Below are 21,163 nucleotides of genomic sequence, written 5' to 3'. Positions count from 1 at the left end.
TTTCTATTTCTGCAACAAACATAATTGGGATTTTGATAGGGATTGCATTGAATCTGTATTTCACTTTGGGTAGATATCTTAATAATATTACATATTCCAACCCACAAGCATGGGATTTCTTCCCATTTATATGTCTTCTTTAATTTCTTTCAGCAATGTTTTGTAGTTCATTATAAAAGTCTTTCACCTCCTTGGTTAAATTAATTCCTAGGTATTTTATTATTTTTGATGCTATGGTGAATGAAAATGTTTTTGTAATTTCCTCTTCATATTGTTCACATATAGAAATGCAACTGATTTGTGTGTGTTGACCTTGTATCCTGCTACTTTGCAGAATTCATTTCTTAATTCTAACAGGTTGTTTTTTTTTTTTTTTTGGTGGAACCTTTTGGGTTTTCTACATATAAGCTCATATCATCTGTAAACATATCATTTTACTTCTACATTTCCAATATGAATGCCTTTTCTTTTTCTTGTCTAATTGCTCTGACTAGAACATTCAGTACTATGTTGAATAGAAGTGGTGAAAGTGGGCAGTGCTATATTGACTAGAAATAATGATAGCTCTGCTCTTATTTATGGCTCTGTTAGAATGCCTGGAGTCTTAAAGATACCAACATCCCAGTTTACTTAGAATAAAATTTAGATCTCATGACTATAGCTTATAAAAACAATGTCTTTTTTTTTTTTTTTGCTGCGTTGGGTCTACGTTACTGGGAGTAGGCTACTCTTCGATGCGGTGCATGGGCTTCTCATCACGGTGGCTTCTCTTGCTGCAGAGCACAGGCTCTAGGGTGCGCAGGCTTCAGTAGCTGTGGTCTGTGGGCCCTAGAGCGCAGGCTCAGTAGCTGTGGCGCACGGGCTTATTAATTACTCTGTGTCGTGTGGGATCTTTCTGGACCAGGGCTTGAACCCGTGTCCCCTGCATTGGCAGGCAGATTCTTAACCACTGCGCCGCCAGGGAAGTCCCAAAACAATGTCTTTTCTATATTTTACCTAGATTTAGATTTTGAATTCAAGAAGCAAAGATCCCCCTGAATCCGAATCTTTGAAAGTATCTAAATAAATGTTTCTTATTCAGTTTGTAAAAAGCTATTTTAGGAAATTTATGGTAGGTAAAAAACACCAAACTAAAATTATAAATTAAACATGATAAGTCATAATGAGATAATACAGCATTAAATCTAGCCTTACGTGAAAGAGGATTTTCTTTTACTTGACACAAATTCCAGTCATCTAAGTAATCTCTACCTGATAAAGGAATATGCCCTTAGGAATTCTACCAGTTAAATAGTTCAATTTCTGAAGGACCTATTTTTAAATAAGCCTTAAATATGCACCAAACCCCCAATACAGTTGGCAGCTTCAGAAAAGCTTAATTACCCTTATTCTTTTAACCATCCAAAGAAACCAATCCAGTGACTATAGTACTTATTACCTGCTGTGAGCACAGTCAAATGGATTCCCCACTGTTAAATTCAGAAAATAAACTAGGGAAGAAGGAGAAAAAAAAAAAAAAAACAGAAAAGAAAAGAAATAGCAATGCTGATGGGGGAAGTAACAAAATATAGCAACCAGCGACAAAATGTCAATCTCACACTGGCTTTTGATACTGAGAAAGATCTGAGAAATTATTTTCAGGAATTACATGAAAAACATCTAGGAAAAGACCTTTGTTCATAGTGGTATAATTTGAATTTGAAATGATCTGGTAAGGTCAATAAATGAAAACTGAACAAAACTTAAAAAAAAAAAAATGGTCGTAAATTTTTTTTTTTTTTTTGCAGAAGAACCATAACAGTACAAAGCATGTGTTATTCTCATAATGAGAAGAAGAAATAATTGGCACTAGACACTGGAGTAGGGCTCAAAATCATTCTGCTTTCCATCTATAGCTTCCCTTCTGAAGTCACCATAAAATCGGTCTGTGCTGTTTAAGTTAAAACCAAGAGTAGTGGCATCAAGCTGAACGAATCTGATTGCAGAGAGCTACTGCCTATTTTAAAATGGTTTTTGGAAAGACGTCTCCTTAATGGAAATGCTGAATTATAACCTTAACCATAGCAACACCTCTCGGCATCGCCTCAGGAAAAACTATCGTAGAAGTAAATGGACTGAATGGATGCTATATTTAAAAAGTGCTATAATTCTCTAGCTAGGGAAACAAATATAAACAAAGACAGTAACAATAGCAACAATTACAATAGTAATAATAAACTCTAGGTCTCACCAGAAAAAAGAAAATCTTAACACATCAGGTACACCCTTTAATTTCCAGTGAATATAGATAGTTCTTATAGTTACTGAAGGAATCTCTGTCAACTAGCTAATTAGTGGTATATCATATATTTGTATCCTACTCTACGTTTACAAATGGTTTTCACATATATTATCTTGGTTATCCCTTACCAAACCCTGTGGGGTAGGTATAATAGGTATTAAAACATAAAACAGAAGGAAGCATAGAAGTTATGTAGTCAACCTTCAATTTTTAGGTAGGAATTCTTTCTATAGTATCCATAATATCTGATTAGCTAGCTTCTGTTATAAAATTTATTTAGCAACAGGGAATTATCAAAGGCTTACGAAGAATGAACAAGGCTTAACTGAATATTTACTTAAATAGGATCAGGAAAACAGGGCAATAGAAAATTCTACCTCTATCAGCTATTTTCTGTTTATTGAGAACTTATTATGTGCCAGGCATTGTCTTTATGTATATGATCTCATTTAATCCTTACAACAACCTGTAAGGAGCAGCTATTAACAGCTTAATTGAAATATTTTGCTAGAAACTATTTTTTCCCAAACTATCTAATGGCCTTTAAAATCTATTTAAATGGAGCACCTCTGAGAATGCATGTTGAATAGTAGGCATAGCTGGAGATAAGATATGATTATTCCCATTTTATAGATATAAAAAATGAGTTAAGTAAATTAGTCACACTTACAAAGTAATGGGACAGAACCTAGAACACAGATCTTCAATCCACTAGTCCAATACTATTCCATTCCATATTGCAAAGTAAATAAACTACAATGCATTTTAATAGAGATAAACATTTTAAAGTCCCTTGAATTTACAACAAAAATAAAACTATTTGGGATATAATAATAGTGTTTAACACAGCCAACTCTGAGTTGAGTGAGAGTTATAAAGATGTGAAACTCAGGACTTCTCAAATTAACTAACTAGTGACCATACGTGATTCAATACAGTCTTTGGTCATTGCAACTACTGATACGATATACTTGTGGACTACTACAAACTCAGGCATAAACAGACAAAGCCTGTCTCCCTGTCCCTTCTCTCTCTTTTCCTCCCTCCTCCCCGCTCTCTCTCATATACACACACCACAAAATGACAACAACCTTTGATGCTGAACAGTGAATAATCATGGAAGATAAGGAGAAATGTCAAAAATCTAGATGTAAATTAACTTTGCCACAGATTATGTGTACTTTTAGTGAGTAGTCTATAGAAAATCATGAAGTGGACAAAGCTTTCTCAGGTTTTGTTCACATGTTATCTCTATATCAAAATCTGTTCAACATGACTTGAACAGATTACATCCTATCAACATGACTTATCACCGGTAATATTAACCTTGACCACTTGGTTAAGACAGTGTTTGCCAGGTTTCCCCGTACATTTTCATTTGGAAGTGAGCCAGCCCTCAAGGCAGGGACAGGGTTAACTCACCTCCTGGAAAAGGGCACTTCACTTCTGTGTATTCTTCTAAAAAACCTGTAACACCAGTCTAGTCATTTAGAAAACATTATCAGATAAATCCAGTTGAAGAACATGCTATAAAAACACCTGGCCAGAGTTCCTTAAGACTGTCAAGGTCATAGGAAACAAGGAAAGACTGAGCAACTGTCATAGACCAGAAGAGACTAAGGAGACATGATGATTAAATGTAATATGGTAGCCTGGATTGGGTGCTGGAACAGAAAAGGGACATTAGCAGAAAAACTATGACGTCCAAATTAAATCTGGATTTTATTTAATAGCAATGTACCAATGCTGGTTTCTTAGTTTTTTCAAAGGTATAATGGTTATGTAAGATGTAAACATTAGGGAAAACTGAGTAAGAGGTAGATGGTAATATTATCTTAACAGCTTCTTATAAATCTAAAATTATTCAAAACAAAAAAGTTTATTTAAAAAAAAATCTGCTCAAGGTTACATACTTATAAACTCACTCATTACCTTGCTGACCATGTCCTACAATTCTACTCTTTCTTCAGTTCACTCTAGTCATACTGGCCTCCTTGTTATTTCTCAAACATACCCATCATGCAGTCACTTCAGGCCCTTTGTTTCTTGCATCATTTCCTCTGCTTGGAACGATCTTTCAGATATTCAAATGGCTCATACCCTGACTTCCTTCAAGTCACCATCAAATGTAACATTATTAAAGGGGATTTTTCTTACCCAGTTTGTAAGAAAAAAACAGCTCCTTACCATTCTTCTTATTACTTATTTGTGAATATATTGTCTGTCCACAGGGGCACAGTCAGTTTTGTTCACTGCTTTTGTTTCCATTACCTAGAACAGTACCTAAAAACAGGTTTTAAAAATCCTTCATGGGTATCTACATCTTAACAAGAACAAAACCTTAAATCAAAGGAACAAACCTCTTGTGTTGTAATTTTAGATATCATTATTAACCAGTAGAAGTATTTAAAAATAGAACAGCCTTCAGACCACCCCTTGAAAGCATGCATAGATTGTTGCTTACTTCATCTGGTCCTAAGGCCCACACTATTCTTTAGTACACAGGAAGTGGTTAAAGGTTATCCACTATTCTTGTGTTACAATGAAAACTGAGGGAAGAAATGTAGAGAGACATTTAAATTAATATGATCAGAGCCAAAGCAGGAAATTAAAGCTGTTTTTCTGAATATGTACATTATGGAGAGGATACCCTGAAATAAATAACTTTGGAACAGTGATATTTTAAAATATGAAGGGCTCATATCTAAAACTAATTTCTCAGATTTGATAGGAGTATGTTATTCAGACAATAATGGTGCCAAATTATACTATATTCTTAAATTTCTTTAATTTATTAAAATTAAATCTTTAATGTCAGATTTTAACTTGGATGACAAAAGCCTAAAAGCTAGTTTTAGTTCAGACGGTCATATTAAAATCTACCTGTTTCTAACGCATATTGTACAGCACGTGGCATGGTATCTCATCTGCACCTACAGCTAAGCATCACAAACTCAAAGTGTTCTTGCGTCAGCAAGCCAACTGCTTCCACTGTATCACATTCCCACTCTCTGCCAAACTGTTTACCCATCAGGCAAAATGCTAAAAATGAACTAAAATGGGTTCTCAGAAACAATTAAGGTTTACAGTTAAGGTCCAATTACAATTGTCTTTATTACAATTAAGGTCCAAGATACAGTACAGCTCAGGTGAACTCAAAGGTATCAAGATAACTGGAATTACTAACAAATCTGTGCCAGCCCACATATTCCAAGTTATTAAAATGAGTGAAAAGCTTGATTAATCATTTATTCAACTAATATTCACTAAGTGCCTGCAAAACATCATAGAATGATCCTTTTTTGTGCTGTGGGGCATAGAAAAATATATAACCCAGTGGTTAAGAATCCACCTGCCAATGCAGGCGACACGGGTTCGATCCCTGGTCCGGGAAGATCCCACATGCCATGGAGCAACTAAGCCCGTGCGCCACAACTACTGAGCCTGCACTCTAGAGCCTGCAAGCCACAACTACTGAGCCCATGCGCCACAACTACTGAAGCCCGCGCGCCTAGAGCCCGCACTCGGCAACAAGAGAAGCCACCGCAATGAGAAGCCCATGTACCACAACGAAGGGTGGCCCCCGCTCGCCGCAACTAGAGTAAGCCCGACCGCAGCAAGGAAGACCCAACGCAGCCAAAAATAAAGAAAATAAATTAAAAAAAAAAAAAGTAGTTTACAGTCCATTAAAATAATTAAAACTTCATTCCATTTTACAAGTCTTTCTTATACAGTACTTCACTTGTAGAGGCTTGGCAGGTATTATCATCTCTACTTGCCAAATGAAGAAATCTGAGTTGAAAGAGGTTAAGTTCTTGCAAAGAGCAAGTGGTAGGATGGTGTAGTCATAATCTACAGGAGATCAGAGGAGGTAGAAATTATTTCTAGCAAGGGTAGTAATTTTTTTCCTACTGGCTGGTATTTTTACATTTTGAACCTGATTTATAGGATTAACCTTCAACAGACTTAACTGTGCCCCAAACCCAAAAGCACAAGCATACCACTACCCTTCTCCCAAATTAGCTGCTTGTTTAGAAGAATTTACCAGCTCGTATATCTTGACTAAAAGCACTGGCTTTCAATCAGGATTAAAATCTGTGTTCTGATACTTACTACCTATGTGACCTTGAACAAGTCACTTAAACTCCTGAGCTTTTTACTCTTCTGTAAAATGGTCCCACTACTTACTTTTCAGGGCGGTTGTGAGAATTAAACGGCATAATTAACATATAGTACTTATTATTATAGAGCTACAGCACTTAGTACTGCATGCCTGGCTTATAGTAAACTCCTAATGATAACATTATTTCATTTAGAGGGTTTCTATGGTGGTAATTGTGTGAGATTTTACTCGCTATCAACTATTAACTCATCCTTTCTCATCCACTACACTTAGTTTATTACTAGTTCAAGAAATGTTACTGAAGATCTGTTTTGTGCTCTGCCACTCCATCAACCTAACCTCTACTTCTGGACACTCCATCATAGCTTTCAGCAAAAGATGTAATCATATTGTTTTGGTTTACTGTCTGGCTTCCTACTTTTTTTTTTTTTTTTCACTTTTCAAATGTTTATTTCATTAAAAAAAATTTTTTTAACTTTTTATTTTATATTGGAGTATAGCCGATTAACAATGTTGTGATAGTTTCAGGTGCACAGCAAAGTGACTCAGCGATACATACACATGTATCCATTCTCCCCCAGACTCCCCTCCCATCCAGGCTGCCACATAACATTGAGCAGAGTTCCCTGTGCTATACAGTAGGTCCTTGTTGGTTATCCATTTAAAATATAGCAGTGTGTACATGTTGATTCCATACTCCCTAACTACCCCTTCTCCCCTTCCTTCCCCACTGGTAACCATAAGTTCCTTCTCTAAGTCTGTGAGTCTGTTTCTGTTTTGTAAATAAGTTCATTTGTATCATTTCTTTTTAGATTCTGCATATAAGGGATATCACACAATATTTCTCTTTGTCTGACTTACTTCACTCAGTATGACAATCTCTAGGTCCATCCATGTTGCTGCAAATAGCATTATGTCATTCTTTTTAATGGCTGAGTAATATTCCCTTGTATATATGTACCACATCTTTATCCAACAGCTCAGGAGGCTTAATATCATCAAAACAAATAACCCAATCAAAAAATGGGCAGAAGGGCTTCCCTGGTGGCGCAGTGGTTGAGAATCCGCCTGCTAATGCAGGGCACACGGGTTCGAGCCCTGGTCTGGGAAGATCCCACATGCCGCGGAGCAACTGGGCCCGTGAGCCACAACTACTGAGCCTGCGCGTCTGGAGCCTGTGCTCCGCAAGAAGAGAGGCCGCGATAGTGAGAGGCCCGCGCACCGCGATGAAGAGTGGCCCCCACTTGCCGCAACTAGAGAAAGCCCTCGCACAGAAACGAAGACCCAACACAGCCATAAATAAATAAATAAATAAATAAATAAATCCCATTTAAAAAAAAAAAAAAAAAAAATGGGCAGAAGAGCTAGATAGACATTTCTCCAAAGAAGACATACAGATAGCCAAGAGGCACATGAAAAGATGTTCAACATCGCTAATTATTAGAGAAATGCAAATCAAAACTACAAGGAGATATCACCTCATACCAGTCAGAATGGCTATCAGCAAAAAATCCACAAACAGTAAATGCTGGAGAGGGTATGGAAAAAAGGGAACCCTTTTGCACTGTTGGTGGGAATGTAAATTGGTACAGCCACTGTGGAGGACAGTATGGAGGTTCCTTAAAAAACTGAAAATAGAGGTACCATATGACACTGCAATCCCACTCCTGGGCATATATCTGGAGAAAAACGTGGTCCAAAAGGATACATGCACCCCAATGTTCATTGCAGCACTGTTTACAATAGCCAAGATATGGTGGCTTCCTGCTTTAGAATGCAAACTCAGTGAAAACATTATCTTTTTTATTCACTGCTTATCCATAGTGCCTGGTAAATAGAACTGAAATATTTGTTGACTGGCTGAATGAATGAATAGCACATGGTCTCTTCTCTTGAGAATATTAGAGACTTCTGGGGAGGATACCTTAGTTATATAATCTTTATACAAAATTAAGACAGACTTACATGTTAGATGCAATAGAAATCCAAAAGACGGCTAGGACAGTTTCCTGTAACAGGTGGGTAACAAAACATTAAAATATGTTTTGCTTTGTTTCTTAAGTTCAGCTTGTTCTTTTCCTCAAGGTAAAAAAAAAAAAAAAAAAAAAAAATTGCCAACTAATATTTATTCAGCATTTACAATGTTCTAGGCACTATTTTTAGTGCTTTCCATTTAATAACTCATTTAATCTTCAAAACAATTCTATGAGATAGATACTATGATAGCTGAAGAAACTGAAGCACAGAAAGTATAAGTAACTTGCCAAGAGTCAGATGATTCAAAATAAGGCATTTTGCCCCTCCTGCCCGCCCCCTCCCCCTCCCCCTCCCCCTCCCCGCCCCTTCTCCTGGCTCCTCCCCCGCTTCCTCCCCCAGCCTCTCGCTTGGAAGATCTGCGCAGGCGCGCAGTGAGGGCGCGGACGTGCGGGCGGAAGTTGTGCTGGAGCGCTTTAGGAAAGGGACCTGTGGAGAAAGCAGGTATTCTGCCGACGCCTATGGACGGTATCGGAGGGGACAGGCCGCCATGAACCGCCTCCAAGATGACTATGACCCCTACGCAGTTGAAGAGCCTAGTGACGAGGAGCCGGCTTTGAGCAGTTCTGAAGATGAGGTGGATGTGCTTTTACATGGAACTCCCGACCAAAAACGAAAACTTATCAGAGAATGTCTTACTGGAGAAAGTGAATCCTCTAGTGAAGATGAATTTGAAAAAGAAATGGAAGCTGAATTAAATTCCACCATAAAAACAATGGAGGACAAGTTATCCTCTCTAGAAACAGGGTCTTCCTCAGGAAATGGGAAAGTTGGAACAGCTCCGACAAAGTACTATGACGATATATATTTTGATTCTGATTCTGAGGATGAAGACAAAGCAGCACAGGTGACCAAGAAAAAGAAGAAGAAACAACACAGAATTCCGACAAATGATGAATTACTATATGATCCTGAAAAAGATGACAGAGATCAGGCCTGGGTTGATGCACAAAGAAGAGGCTACCATGGTTTTGGAATACAGCGGCGATGTCAACAACAACAGCCTTTTCCAAATAGTGATGCTGTCTTGAATTGCCCTGCCTGCATGACCACACTGTGTCTTGATTGCCAAAGGCATGAATCATACAAAACTCAGTATAGAGCAATGTTTGTAATGAATTGTTCTATCAACAAAGAAGAGATTCTAAGATACAAAACCCCAGAGAACAGGAAGAAAAGGCGAGGCCATAAGAAGATGAGGTCTAACCAAGAAGATGCTGCGGAGCAGGCAGAGACAGATGTGGAAGAAATCTATCACCCAGTCATGTGCACTGAATGTTCCACCGACGTGGCGGTCTATGACAAGGATGAAGTCTTTCATTTTTTCAACGTTTTAGCAAGCCATTCCTAAATAGCTAAGTTGGCATTTAGTTGCCCAATACCGTATACAAGGCAAATACGGACAGTTATATTCCTCCTGCCTACTCATCTCAAGTGACATTCTGAGCGGTTATTTGAGGAAGCAGTGTTTCATCTTTATCTTTTTGGAAAAAAAAGGTTATCTACCTTCATCCCTCCCCTTCCTTTTTAAAAAAAAATTTTTCCCCAGCTCTGATGGGACTCGTTATTCATTCTCTTTTTGATAGATATTTGGAAACTGGGGCTTTTTATTTATTAAAGCTCTTTAGAATTAAAATGTTCTGGAGTTACAGGTAAAAAAAAAAAAAAAAAAATAAGGCATTTTGCTCTTAGTCACTTCAATAAGTTGTCTCTCAAAATCAATCAAAATAGTTTTTTTAATGGAAGAACACAAAAGTAGCTTTATAAGGAGATTTTTCTTCTAGAAGAAAGGAATTTATACTATAGATTAAGAACCTAGCTCCTCAATAAAACATTAACAAATCATGGGCTTCCCTGGTGGCGCAGTGGTTGAGAATCTGCCTGCCAATGCAGGGGACACGGGTTCGAGCCCTGGTCTGGGAAGATCCCACATGCCACGGAGCAACTAGGCCCGTGAGCCACAACGACTGAGCCTGCGCGTCTGGAGCCTGTACTCCACAACAAGAGAGGCCGCGACAGTGAGAGGCCCGCGCACCGCGATGAAGAGTGGCCCCCACTCACCGCAACTAGAGAAAGCCCTCGCACAGAAACGAAGACCCAACACAGCCAAAAATAAATAAATTAATTAAAAAAAAAAAAAAAAAATTAACAAATCAAATTTTTTAAAGTATAAAAAAAATTACACACAAAGACCAACTGGGATTTATCTCAGGTGTGTAAGGCTCATTCAACATTTGAAAATCAATTAATGTAATCTATCACATCTACAAACTTAAAAAAGAAAAATCACATGATCATATCAAGAGATGCAGAAAAAGCATTTAACAAAATCCAACACCCATTCATGATAAAAACTCTTGTAAACCAGGAATATAGGGGAAATTCCTTCAACTTGATAAAGAATATCTAGGAAAAACCTACACCTCTAACATCATACTTAATGGTGAGATACTCGAAGCTTTCTCATTTAGATCATGTACAAGCAAGGATGTCCCTCCCCCCACCATTTCTTTTCAACATCTTATTGGAAGTCTTTGTTAATGCAACAAGGCAAGAAAAGGAAATAAAAGGTCTACAGAATGTGAAGATATAAAAGTACCTAGCTATAGGCCTCTCACTTTCTGAAGAATTGTCAGTTCTTACCCAATGCTATTTTCACACTATAATAATTCTGCAATTCACAATTTCCATATTATTCTTTTATCTCAATATAGTCTCTAAAGAGGAATGCCTGATTTAAAATATTATGCCAATGGAATTTTTAGTACATACTCACAGTACTCAACAAGAGAATAAAGAATTTTAAATGTCATTTACCTTGCTTTTTAAATTTCTACTATCATTGAACTCACAAGGGAGTTTATCTTGGCTATATATATAACACAACTCCCACAGTAAAGGGGATTTCTGGCTCTACCAGTAAGTCTTTTGTCTTATGGAGAATTTCCACATGCTCATTGCCAACCATAATTTGTCCTATTTTATATTTCCTTCACTCTTGGTAAGAGAGACAGCACTCCAGGAACTGCCCCTACTCTATCATAATTTTTCCCTATCTCAATAGGTTATCCTATCAGCATATAAACATGTTATGATAGCTCCAATATATTTTTTTAAAGGCTGTTATTCCCTCACTTAACTGTTCTCCTACACAACTAAATTCCATGAAAGAACTGTCTCTACTTACTGTCTTTAATTCCTTTCTTCCCATTTTCTCTTGAACCAACTGTTAACTAAAATTGTTTTTGACAAGGTCACCAATGACCAATCCAGTGATAATTTCTCAAATCTTATTTTATTTGACCCATTGGTAGCATTTGACATAATCTCTCCCCTCCTTCTTGATATAATTTCTAGGCCACCTCTCTCTCTCTTGGTTTCTCTAAATAAATAGTGATGTCCTCCTCAGTCTTGTTTTCTGGTTCATCCTCTGTTTCTGACTTCTAAACTTTGAGGTACCCCAGGGGTCAGTCCTTGAACCTCTACTATTGTCTGTATTTATTCCCTAGATGATCTTACCTCATCTCGTGGCTTTCAATACCACTATTTCCTTATGACCCCCTAATATTTATTTCTAGCCCAAACTTCTCATCTGAACCCCAGGCCTCCATTTCCTCTTGCTTACTCAATAACTCAACTTGGAAGTCTGATAGATGTTCTGAACTTAATATGACTAAAGCCAGATTCCTGACTCCCAGTTCCCAAACCCGATCCTCCCACCATCTTCCCAATTCCAGCAAATGGCAATTCCATTTATTGATAAAAGCCTTCAAGTCACCTTTGACTCCTCTTTCTCAGTCCTACATCAGCAGATCCAGGTGACTTTTTCTTCAAAATATATCCAGATTGTGACCACTTCTCACCATCACCACAGCTACCACCCTAGTCCATCTTCTGTGATAGCTGAATAGCTGGAATCTGCCTCCACACAAACTTACAGTCTATTTCCCACACTGTAACCAAATAGCTCAAACTCCAAACCAAAGTCAAACTCCAGTGAAATGATGAATTCAGGCAAGAATGATTAATGGATATCTGAGTCAATAGATGAAATGGTGGCACTGTGGTTATGTAAGTGAATATGCTTATTTTTTAAGTATGAAGTATTGTAATTTTCAAATGGCTCAGCAAAAATACATAGATAGATAGACAGACACAAAACAATTAAGACAAAAGGTTAAGAGCTGCTGAAACCAGAGGGTGGGCAAATGGATACTCATTTTACTATTTTTTCAACTGTTTTGAATGTTTGGAAAATTTCATAATAAAAAGTGGGGAAGAAAAATGTTTTAGGTCAAATTATGTCTCACTCAAAACCCAATGGCTTCCCATTACATTCAAAGTAAAGCCAAAGTTCTCACAATGGTCTACAATGCCCTGAATAATCTGTGTCTGTTCCCCACTACCAACTCTTAGCCCTAACTCTCCCCACTACTCACTCCTTTACAACACACTGGCACCTGTTTCTCAAATATACCAGGCACTTCTCCTCTATCTGAAAGAAGTATAACCTTACTTCATGAGACACAAATCTACCTTAACCCTATATCATGCCGCAGTCTCTTCCCCAATCCTTCGTGCTTTCTAGGACCCTTACTTTCCTTTATTTTTCTCCATAAACTCATCCTACCTTATATATTATATATGTTTGTTTTTGTTCACTGTCTGTTCCCCCAAAGTAGTGCTCTCCATGAAGGCCAGGACTTAATCTGTTCACTGCTATATTCCTAGTACAAAGGACAATATCTGGCACAGAGTAGTAAAATAACTAATATTTGTTACCTGAAGGAAGAAAGGAATAACAAAAAAGTTTTGGGGCAGCATAAATTGTTTTTTGATTATTAACTTAAATGAATATCCATGAAGAGAACTCTATTACAAAATTTAAAATGAAAAACTGGAGATAGAGAAACCCACATATTTTTCCTGAGAAATAAATCTATTATCTTCATCCTTATGCTTTTCATGCATTAGCAGTTCTCATGATGAAAAATAAAAATTCTCAGAGTTCGGTTCACAAATTGAAATTCATTCTGAAACATTCTTGGTCATTTCATGTATAAAAGATCACTTTTATACAAAAAAAGCTACAGCTTAGAAAACTAGAGGAAACATTGATGATCCTGAAAAAGGAAATCTGAAAATAACAAACTAATTTGGATTATTTTAGTGTAAAATAACCAACTGACACTGAATTATAGAGTAAGTATATTTAATTCAGTTATAGAAAACTATAACAATGGCTTCCTATGGGAACTGAATTAGAGGCTGAATGACAGAGGTGAGAGAAAGACATACTTTTTACTATATACCCACTTGTATCTTTTTGTTTGTTTGTTTTTTAAGTTTTTTTTTTTAATTGAATTTGTTACAGTATTGCTTCCGTTTTATGTTTTGGTTTTTTGGCCACAAGGCATGTGGGATCTTAGTTCCCTGACCAGGGATTGAACCTGTGCTCCCTGCATTGGAAGGCGAAGTCTTAACCAATGAACTGCCAGGGAAGTCCCCCCACTTGTATCTTTTGAATTTGTATCATGTGCAATATTAAAAATAATTTTTAAAAATAGTTTATGTAAACTTCAACTTCTGGCATGAGACTACGTATTTAGACTAACTCTTTCACTGAAAATAATTAAAAATGCTATTTAAAAATCTTCTTTAACATATCCATGAGTTAGCAAAAATCATGCAATACTCACCAAAAAACCAAGTGAAGGCAGGGAGCCCCCAGAGATGTAAGATGAACACTGAAGCTAGCTTTTGTCTTGAGGACATTTGCTAACTGGTGACCTAAGCTTTGATTTTCAGAGCTTAGATTGATTTGGAGGTCAAGAGACAAAGCCCAGAGTATTCCCAAACAGGGAATCTAATAAATGATACCCTCATAAAGCAGGGACTTCCCAAACCACCCATCTCAGAGTAAAGGTAAACTGGAAATGCCACCCTCCCAACTTCAAATGCTAGAAGAAAACCTGTTTTAAATCACAGCATTGAGTGGAGATGGAAAAAAAAATCGTGTGAATTCAAAACCTCAATGTGGCTCACACAAAGGATTGCAACCCATATCATACTATCTGTAAAGTCCAAGAAAATTTATGTTAATAATTTACTTGAAAGTTATCTGGTAATACCCTTAGGGCACCCAACAGAAGCAAACTCAAAATCCTGTCTGGATGAATCCAAGCCTCATTCTAGGCCTCAAATCATTTTCCACATAAAGTTTCAAGGAAAATTATAGCTCATAGTCAAAAGTACAAAGCACACAAGGAAAGAAGTCACCATGAGCAACAGTCAGTAGAAACAAAAGATAACAGAACTTCAAAATCAGATATGTGAACTACCGTGTCAGGCTATAAAATCGTTCTGTTTAGTATGTTTTAAAAAATAAAAGACCTGAAAAATCTAAGTAAAAAAAGAATATACAAATCAATTTTCACTGCAAAGTAAAGGAGCTGTTACAGTAGAGGATTACTGGACTGAATGTCAATATTATGACATAGCATGAGTGTGTTTCATGTTTGGTAATTGCAATCATTGTTGCTTTTGTTGTGGTCATCCATTTACAATGCTTGGTGTCAGTCTATCGATCTCTTGTAAAAATAAAATACAGTGTGTGTGTGTGGAAAAAAAAAAAAAAAGAAAGGGAGTAAACCTTGATTTCAATACTGACCACATCACAGTCAATGTGCTAAGTGATGATGATGACTTAAGTATAGAAAAATAATTTAGAAAATGTAGTGATAAATGTATGTACCAGGTGTGCACTAAGAAAGGACTCTGATGGGTGTGGTCATACCTGACCAGGGGAGAAGGAAGCACTTGGCCTGTTTGATTTTTTTTTTCCAATTTTATTGACAAATAATTAAGATATAACATTGTATTACTTTAAGGTGTACAACTTAATGATTTAATAAATGTATATGTTGTGAAATGATTACCACAGTAAATTTAATTAACATCCATCAAAAAAAAAATAAAAAAAAATAAAAGACCTGAAAAATCTAAGTAAAAAAACCAAGCAGATCCAAAAGAAATCAAACCAAACATCTAGAAATTAAGAATATAAACTCAGGGCTTCCCTGGTGGCGCAGTGGTTAAGAATCCGCCTGCCAATGCAGGGGACACAGGTTCAAACCCTGGTCCGGGAAGATCCCACATGCCATGGAGCAACCAAGCCCGTGCGCCACAACTACCGAGCCTGTGCTCTAGAGCCCGCGAGCCACAACTACTGAGCCTGTGTGCCTAGAGCCCATGCTGCACAACAAGAGAAGCCACCGCAGTGAGAAGCCCGCGCACCGCAACGAAGAATAGCCCCTGCTCGCCGCAACTAGAGAGAAGACCGCATACAGCAACAAAGAACCAATGCAGCCAAAAATAAATAAAATAAATTTTTAAAAAAATATATAAACTCAATGGATCAGACTAAGAGGGGAATAAATCCAATTAAAATGAATACTAGTAAATTGGAATATAAATATGAAAAAAAATTCTCCATAATGCAACACAGAGAAGCAAGAGATGAAAAATGTAAGAGAGCACCTAGCCATAGCAATCAGACAAGAAATAAAAGGAATCCAAATTGGAACAAAAGAAGTAAAACTGTCACTGTTTGCAGACAGCTTGATACTATATATAGAAAATCCTAAAGCCACCACCAAAATACTATTAAAATAAATGAATTCAGTAAAGTTGCAGGATACAATATTAATATACAGAAATCTGTTGCATTTCTATACACTAATAACAAAGTATCAGAAAGAGAAATTAAGAAAACAGTCCCATTTACAATTGCATCAAAAAGAATAAAATACCTAAGAATAAATCTGACCAAGGAGGTAAAAAACCTGTAGTCTGAAAACTAATAAGACATTGATGAAAGAAACTGATGACAACACTAACAAATGGAAAGACACACTGTCTGTGCTCATGGACTGGAAGAATTAATATTGTTAAAATCACCATACTACCCAAGGCAATATACAGATTCAATGCAATCCCTGCCAAATACCAAGGGCATTTTTCACAGAGTTAGAACAAAGAATCCTAATATTTGTATGGAAACGCAAAAGACCCTGAATAGCTAAAGCAGTCTTGAGAAAGCAGGAAAAACTGGAGGCATCATGCTTCTTGATTTCAAACTATACTACAAAACAGTATGGTACTGGCATTAAAAACAGACACATAGATCAATGGGACAGAATAGAGAGCCCAGAAATAAACCCACACTTATATGGTTAGTTAATGTATTACAGAAAAGGTAAGAATATACAATGGGGAAAACACAGCCTCTTCAATAAATGGTGTTGGGAAAACTGGACAGCTAAATGCAAAAGAATCAAAGCAGACAACTTTCTCATACCATATACAAAAACAAACTCAAATATAGATTAAAGATATAAATGTAAGACCTGAAACCAAAAAACTCCCAGAAGAAAACATAGGCAGTACACTCTTTGACATTGGTCTCAACAATATTTTTTTGGATCTGTCTCATCAGGCAAGGGAAGCAAAAGCAAAAATAAATAAATGATATTACATCAAACTAAAAAGTTTTTGCACAGTGAAGGACACTATCAACAAAATGAAAAGGCAGCCTACTGAATGAGGGAAGATATTTGCAAATGATATATTCAATAAGGGGTTAATATCCAAAATACAAAGAACTCATACAACTCAACATCAAAAAAGCAAACAACCTGATTAGACAAGGGGCAGAAGACCTGAATAGATATTTTTCCAAAGATGACATACTGTTGGCCAAAAGGCACATGGAGAGATGCTCAACATCACTAATCATCAAGGAAATGCAAATCAAAACCACAAAGAGATACCACCTCACATCAGTCAGAATAGCTATCATCAGAAAGCCCACAAATAACAAGTGTTAGTGAGGATGTGGAGAAAAGGGAACCTTCTTGCACTGTTTGGAGTTGTAAAATGGTTACAGCCACTATGGAAAACAGTATGATGGTTCCTCAAAAAATTAAAAATAGAACTACCACAAGATCCAGCAATTTCACTTCTGAGTATTTACCTAAAGAAAACAAAAACTAATTCAAATATATATATATGCACATCAGTGTTCACTGCAGCATTATTTACAATAACCAAGACATGGAAGCAACCTAAGTGTCCACTGATGATAGATGAATGCATAAAGAAGATGGAATATTACTCAGCCATAAAAAAATGAAATCTTGCCATTTGTGACAACATGGATCTAGAGGGTATTATGCTAGGTGAAGTAAGTTAGAAACAGAAAGACAAATACCATATGATCTCACTTATATGTGGAATCTAAAAAACAAAATAAACAAAGCAAAATGAAAACAGACTCATAGATACAGAGAAGAAATGGGTAGTTGCCAGAGGGGTGGCAGGTTGGCGGGGGGGGGGGGGAATTAGATGAATGGGGTTAAGAAGTACAAACCTGGGGACTTCCCTGGTGGTCCAGCAGTTAAGAATCTGCCTTCCAATGCAGGGGATGCAGGTTTGGTTGGGGAACTAAGATGCCACATGCCGTGGGGCAACTAAGCCTGCGTGCTCTAGGGCCCGGGCACCACAACTACCGAGCCTGTGCGCTCTGCAGCCCACGCGCCACAACTAGAGAGAAGCCCGCATGCTGCAATGAAAAGCCCGCATGCCTCAACGAAAGATCCTGCATGCTGCAATGAAGATCCCACATGCCGCAACTAAGACCTGACGCAGCCAAATAAATAAATAAGTAAAAATCAAAAAAAAAGGACACACCGTAGTTATAAAATAAATAAGGCATGGGGATGTAATATGCAGTATAAGGAATATGGTCAATAATATTGTGATAACTTTGTATGGGGACAGATGGGTACTAGATTTATTGTTGTGATCCTTTCAAAATGCATGCAAACATCAAATCACTATGTGGTAGGCCTGAAAGTAACATAATATTGTACATCAACTATATTTCAATTTAAAAAAAGTAAGAGAGTTAAGAGACATGGAAGATAGAAAGAGCAGGTCTAACATTTAATCACACTTCCAAAGGGAGAGAGGAAACAATGAGGAAGAGGCAATATTTGAAGATATAAAGACGGAGTATTGGTTAGGTATATATATGATTACTTTCATAAGAAACTGCTTCATCTTTTTTTTCAAAATGGTTATTTCTGTCTTTTTGACATCTTTCCATCATTCTTTGAGCATCTTCTTATTTTCAGGCACAACATATTCTAGGATCGACTTTTATATCCTTTCCCCAGCTTGGAATCAGCAACTCTTACAGATAACTCTGGTTCCTTTTAGTGGGTAATAGTATTCAGAAACTCATATTTGGGCACTAGTTGTGCTCACTGATATTGGATATAATTACCTCCAGGCCTTCTCAGTAGACAGAGCTAGAGAATATATGTATGAAAAAATATATATGTGTATGTATATCTGCGTGCACACGAACACACACATATACACATTTCATCTCTATTTCTATATATATGTCCACAGATACAGAAAACCATGTGTTCACACTGATAATCTCTAATTCCAACTTAACACTACAAAGCCCATTCTAGGTTTCTTCCTTTCCATATGTCTAACTCTCTATTCCGACAGTAAGAAACTTGGTTCCTATTATCCTTAATATATTTACCTCCTATTATCTTTTTTTTTTTTTTAAAGATTTCTTTTAATAAATTTATTTATTTATTTATTTATTTTTGGCTGTGTTGGGTCTTCGTTTCTGTGCGAGGGCTTTCTCCAGCTGTGGCGAGCGGGGGCCACTCTTCATCGCGGTGCGCGGGCCTCTCACTGTTGCGGCCTCTCCCGTTGCGGAGCACAGGCTCCAGACGCACAGGCTCAGTAGTTGTGGCTCACGGGCTTAGTTGCTCTGCGGCATGTGGGATCTTCCCAGACCAGGGATCGAACCTGTGTCCCCTTCATTGGCAGGCAGATTCTTAACCACTGCGCCACCAGGGAAGCCCTACCTCCTATTATCTTTAATATATCCTTGATATGAACAATTCTCTTGTACGTAGTCAATTCCCCATTACCGTTATCCCACCCCCACCTTGCTCCAGTGCTTGCTCTCCTCATCCTGCTTGGACACCAATGCCCCTCACTGGTCAAAGGTGCCTCCACTCTCTGCAAATACTCTCCTAACCCTAGGTTAGTCTCTAACACTCATAGTGTGATGACACTATTACCTTCCTGCATGGAATCCCTCTTCACTCTTTTTAGGCTCTTATATCCCCACCATACCATCCACCAACGGCCCTCTCCCCTGCTTATGGACACCCTCCTTACCTCACTTGGGCTCCAACAATCAATGCCAGGATGCCCTTTTATGTGGATACCCACTTCACCTGATTCAAGTTCTGACAACCTGTGCCAAGAGGCCTCTGACGTGGACACCTTCCTCATGCTGTTTGGGCTTTGACATTCCACGATGGGACAGAGCTACTGCTTCCATGACCTCACGCAAACATGTTTCTCCCTATTCTAGGCCACCCTCCCACATAGATGCTCTCCTTACTCCACTTGGATCACCTCTCTACATAGATTTCCCCCCACCAATGCAGATACCCTCAAAACCTGACATCACATTGCTCCTCTACATGGATACTCTCCTCACCTCACTTAGGCTCCAACAACCTGTGTTAGAAATCACACAGAATATGTTCTCAGACCACAGTGAACTTAAGCTAAAAATCAATATTTAAGAGATAACTAGAAAGTCACCATTTGTTTGAAAATTATATAATTTGCTTCCATATGATCCATGGGTCAAAATGTAATCACAGTGGAAAATAGAGAATATTTTGAACTAATGATAATGAAAACACCATATGTCAAAATTTGTGGGACACAGTTAAAGCCACACTTAGAAGAAATTTATAAAATGGATATATTAGAAAGAAAAAAAAGGCATAAAAAATCAATGTTCTAAGCATTTATCTCAGGAAATAAGATAAAGAACAGAATATTGAACAAAAAAAGGAAGAAGGAAGAAAATAATGAGAAGAAATTAATGAATGAAAAAACTAAACATACAACAACAAAAATCAACTAAGCTAATGAAAAGTCTAGTTTAAAAAAAGACTAATAAAATTTATCAACCCTGGTGTGGCAAAAAGAAAAAAAGCATAAATTACTGATAACAGGAATGAAAAATGGTATAGAGTTATAAATCATACAGGTTAACAAATAACCAAAAGGATTTTAAGAAAAACCGGTGCTAATAAGTTTTAAAATTTAGATAAAGTAAATAAACTCTTAGAAAAATACAACCTATCAAAACTCTGTAAGAAGAAATAGAACACAAATTCTGAATAGACCTTCATCTATTAAAGAATTTGAATTCATAATTTAAAACTTTCCCATGAAAAATTCCAGTCCAGGTGGCTTCAACAATTAAATCTAACATTTAGGAAAAAATAACACCAGTCTTACACAAACTATTCTAGAGAGTAAAAAAAGAGGAAATAAATCCCAATTCTCTTTATAAAGGGACAACTTAGATACCAAAAATCTAACAAAATTAGAAGACAGTAAAAGAAAAGGAAATAGTCTATTTTTGTAAAAGTACAAAAGAAAATATTAGCAAATTAAATAATATACCATAACTAAGTTAAAATTATTCCAGAAAACAATAGTAGTTTAAAATTAGAAAATCAATCTTCAGGACCTTGGTGTAGACAAAGTTTTCTTAAAAAGGACACACAAAACACTAACCTTCAAGGTTTGACACATTT

At 37.0% G+C, this 21,163-nt stretch overlaps 2 protein-coding genes across 3 annotated transcripts in view; one reads left to right on the top strand and one right to left on the bottom strand.

Moving 5' to 3' along the window:
- The window catches only part of PPM1E (protein phosphatase, Mg2+/Mn2+ dependent 1E), a 199,174-nt gene that overhangs the window by 55,033 nt on the left and 122,978 nt on the right, over positions 1 to 21,163 (bottom strand). The gene's annotated exons all lie outside the window — the stretch shown is intronic.
- LOC137754774 (E2F-associated phosphoprotein-like) lies at positions 8,824 to 10,029 on the top strand. Of its 2 annotated transcripts, XM_068530637.1 has the most exons (2): positions 8,824 to 9,279; positions 9,398 to 9,617. In XM_068530637.1, the coding sequence occupies exons 1-2, from the start codon at positions 8,929 to 8,931 to the stop codon at positions 9,467 to 9,469; spliced, it is 423 nt and encodes a 140-aa protein (XP_068386738.1). In that variant the 5' UTR covers positions 8,824 to 8,928; the 3' UTR covers positions 9,470 to 9,617. The 2 variants fall into 2 exon arrangements, with proteins under 2 accessions (XP_068386738.1, XP_068386737.1); XM_068530636.1 differs by having other exon boundaries at positions 8,835 to 10,029.

This window comes from Eschrichtius robustus, chromosome 20 (genome assembly GCF_028021215.1).
Source record: "Eschrichtius robustus isolate mEscRob2 chromosome 20, mEscRob2.pri, whole genome shotgun sequence".
NCBI lineage: Eukaryota > Metazoa > Chordata > Mammalia > Artiodactyla > Eschrichtiidae > Eschrichtius > Eschrichtius robustus.
This window is presented reverse-complemented; position numbering and strand designations above follow the sequence as displayed.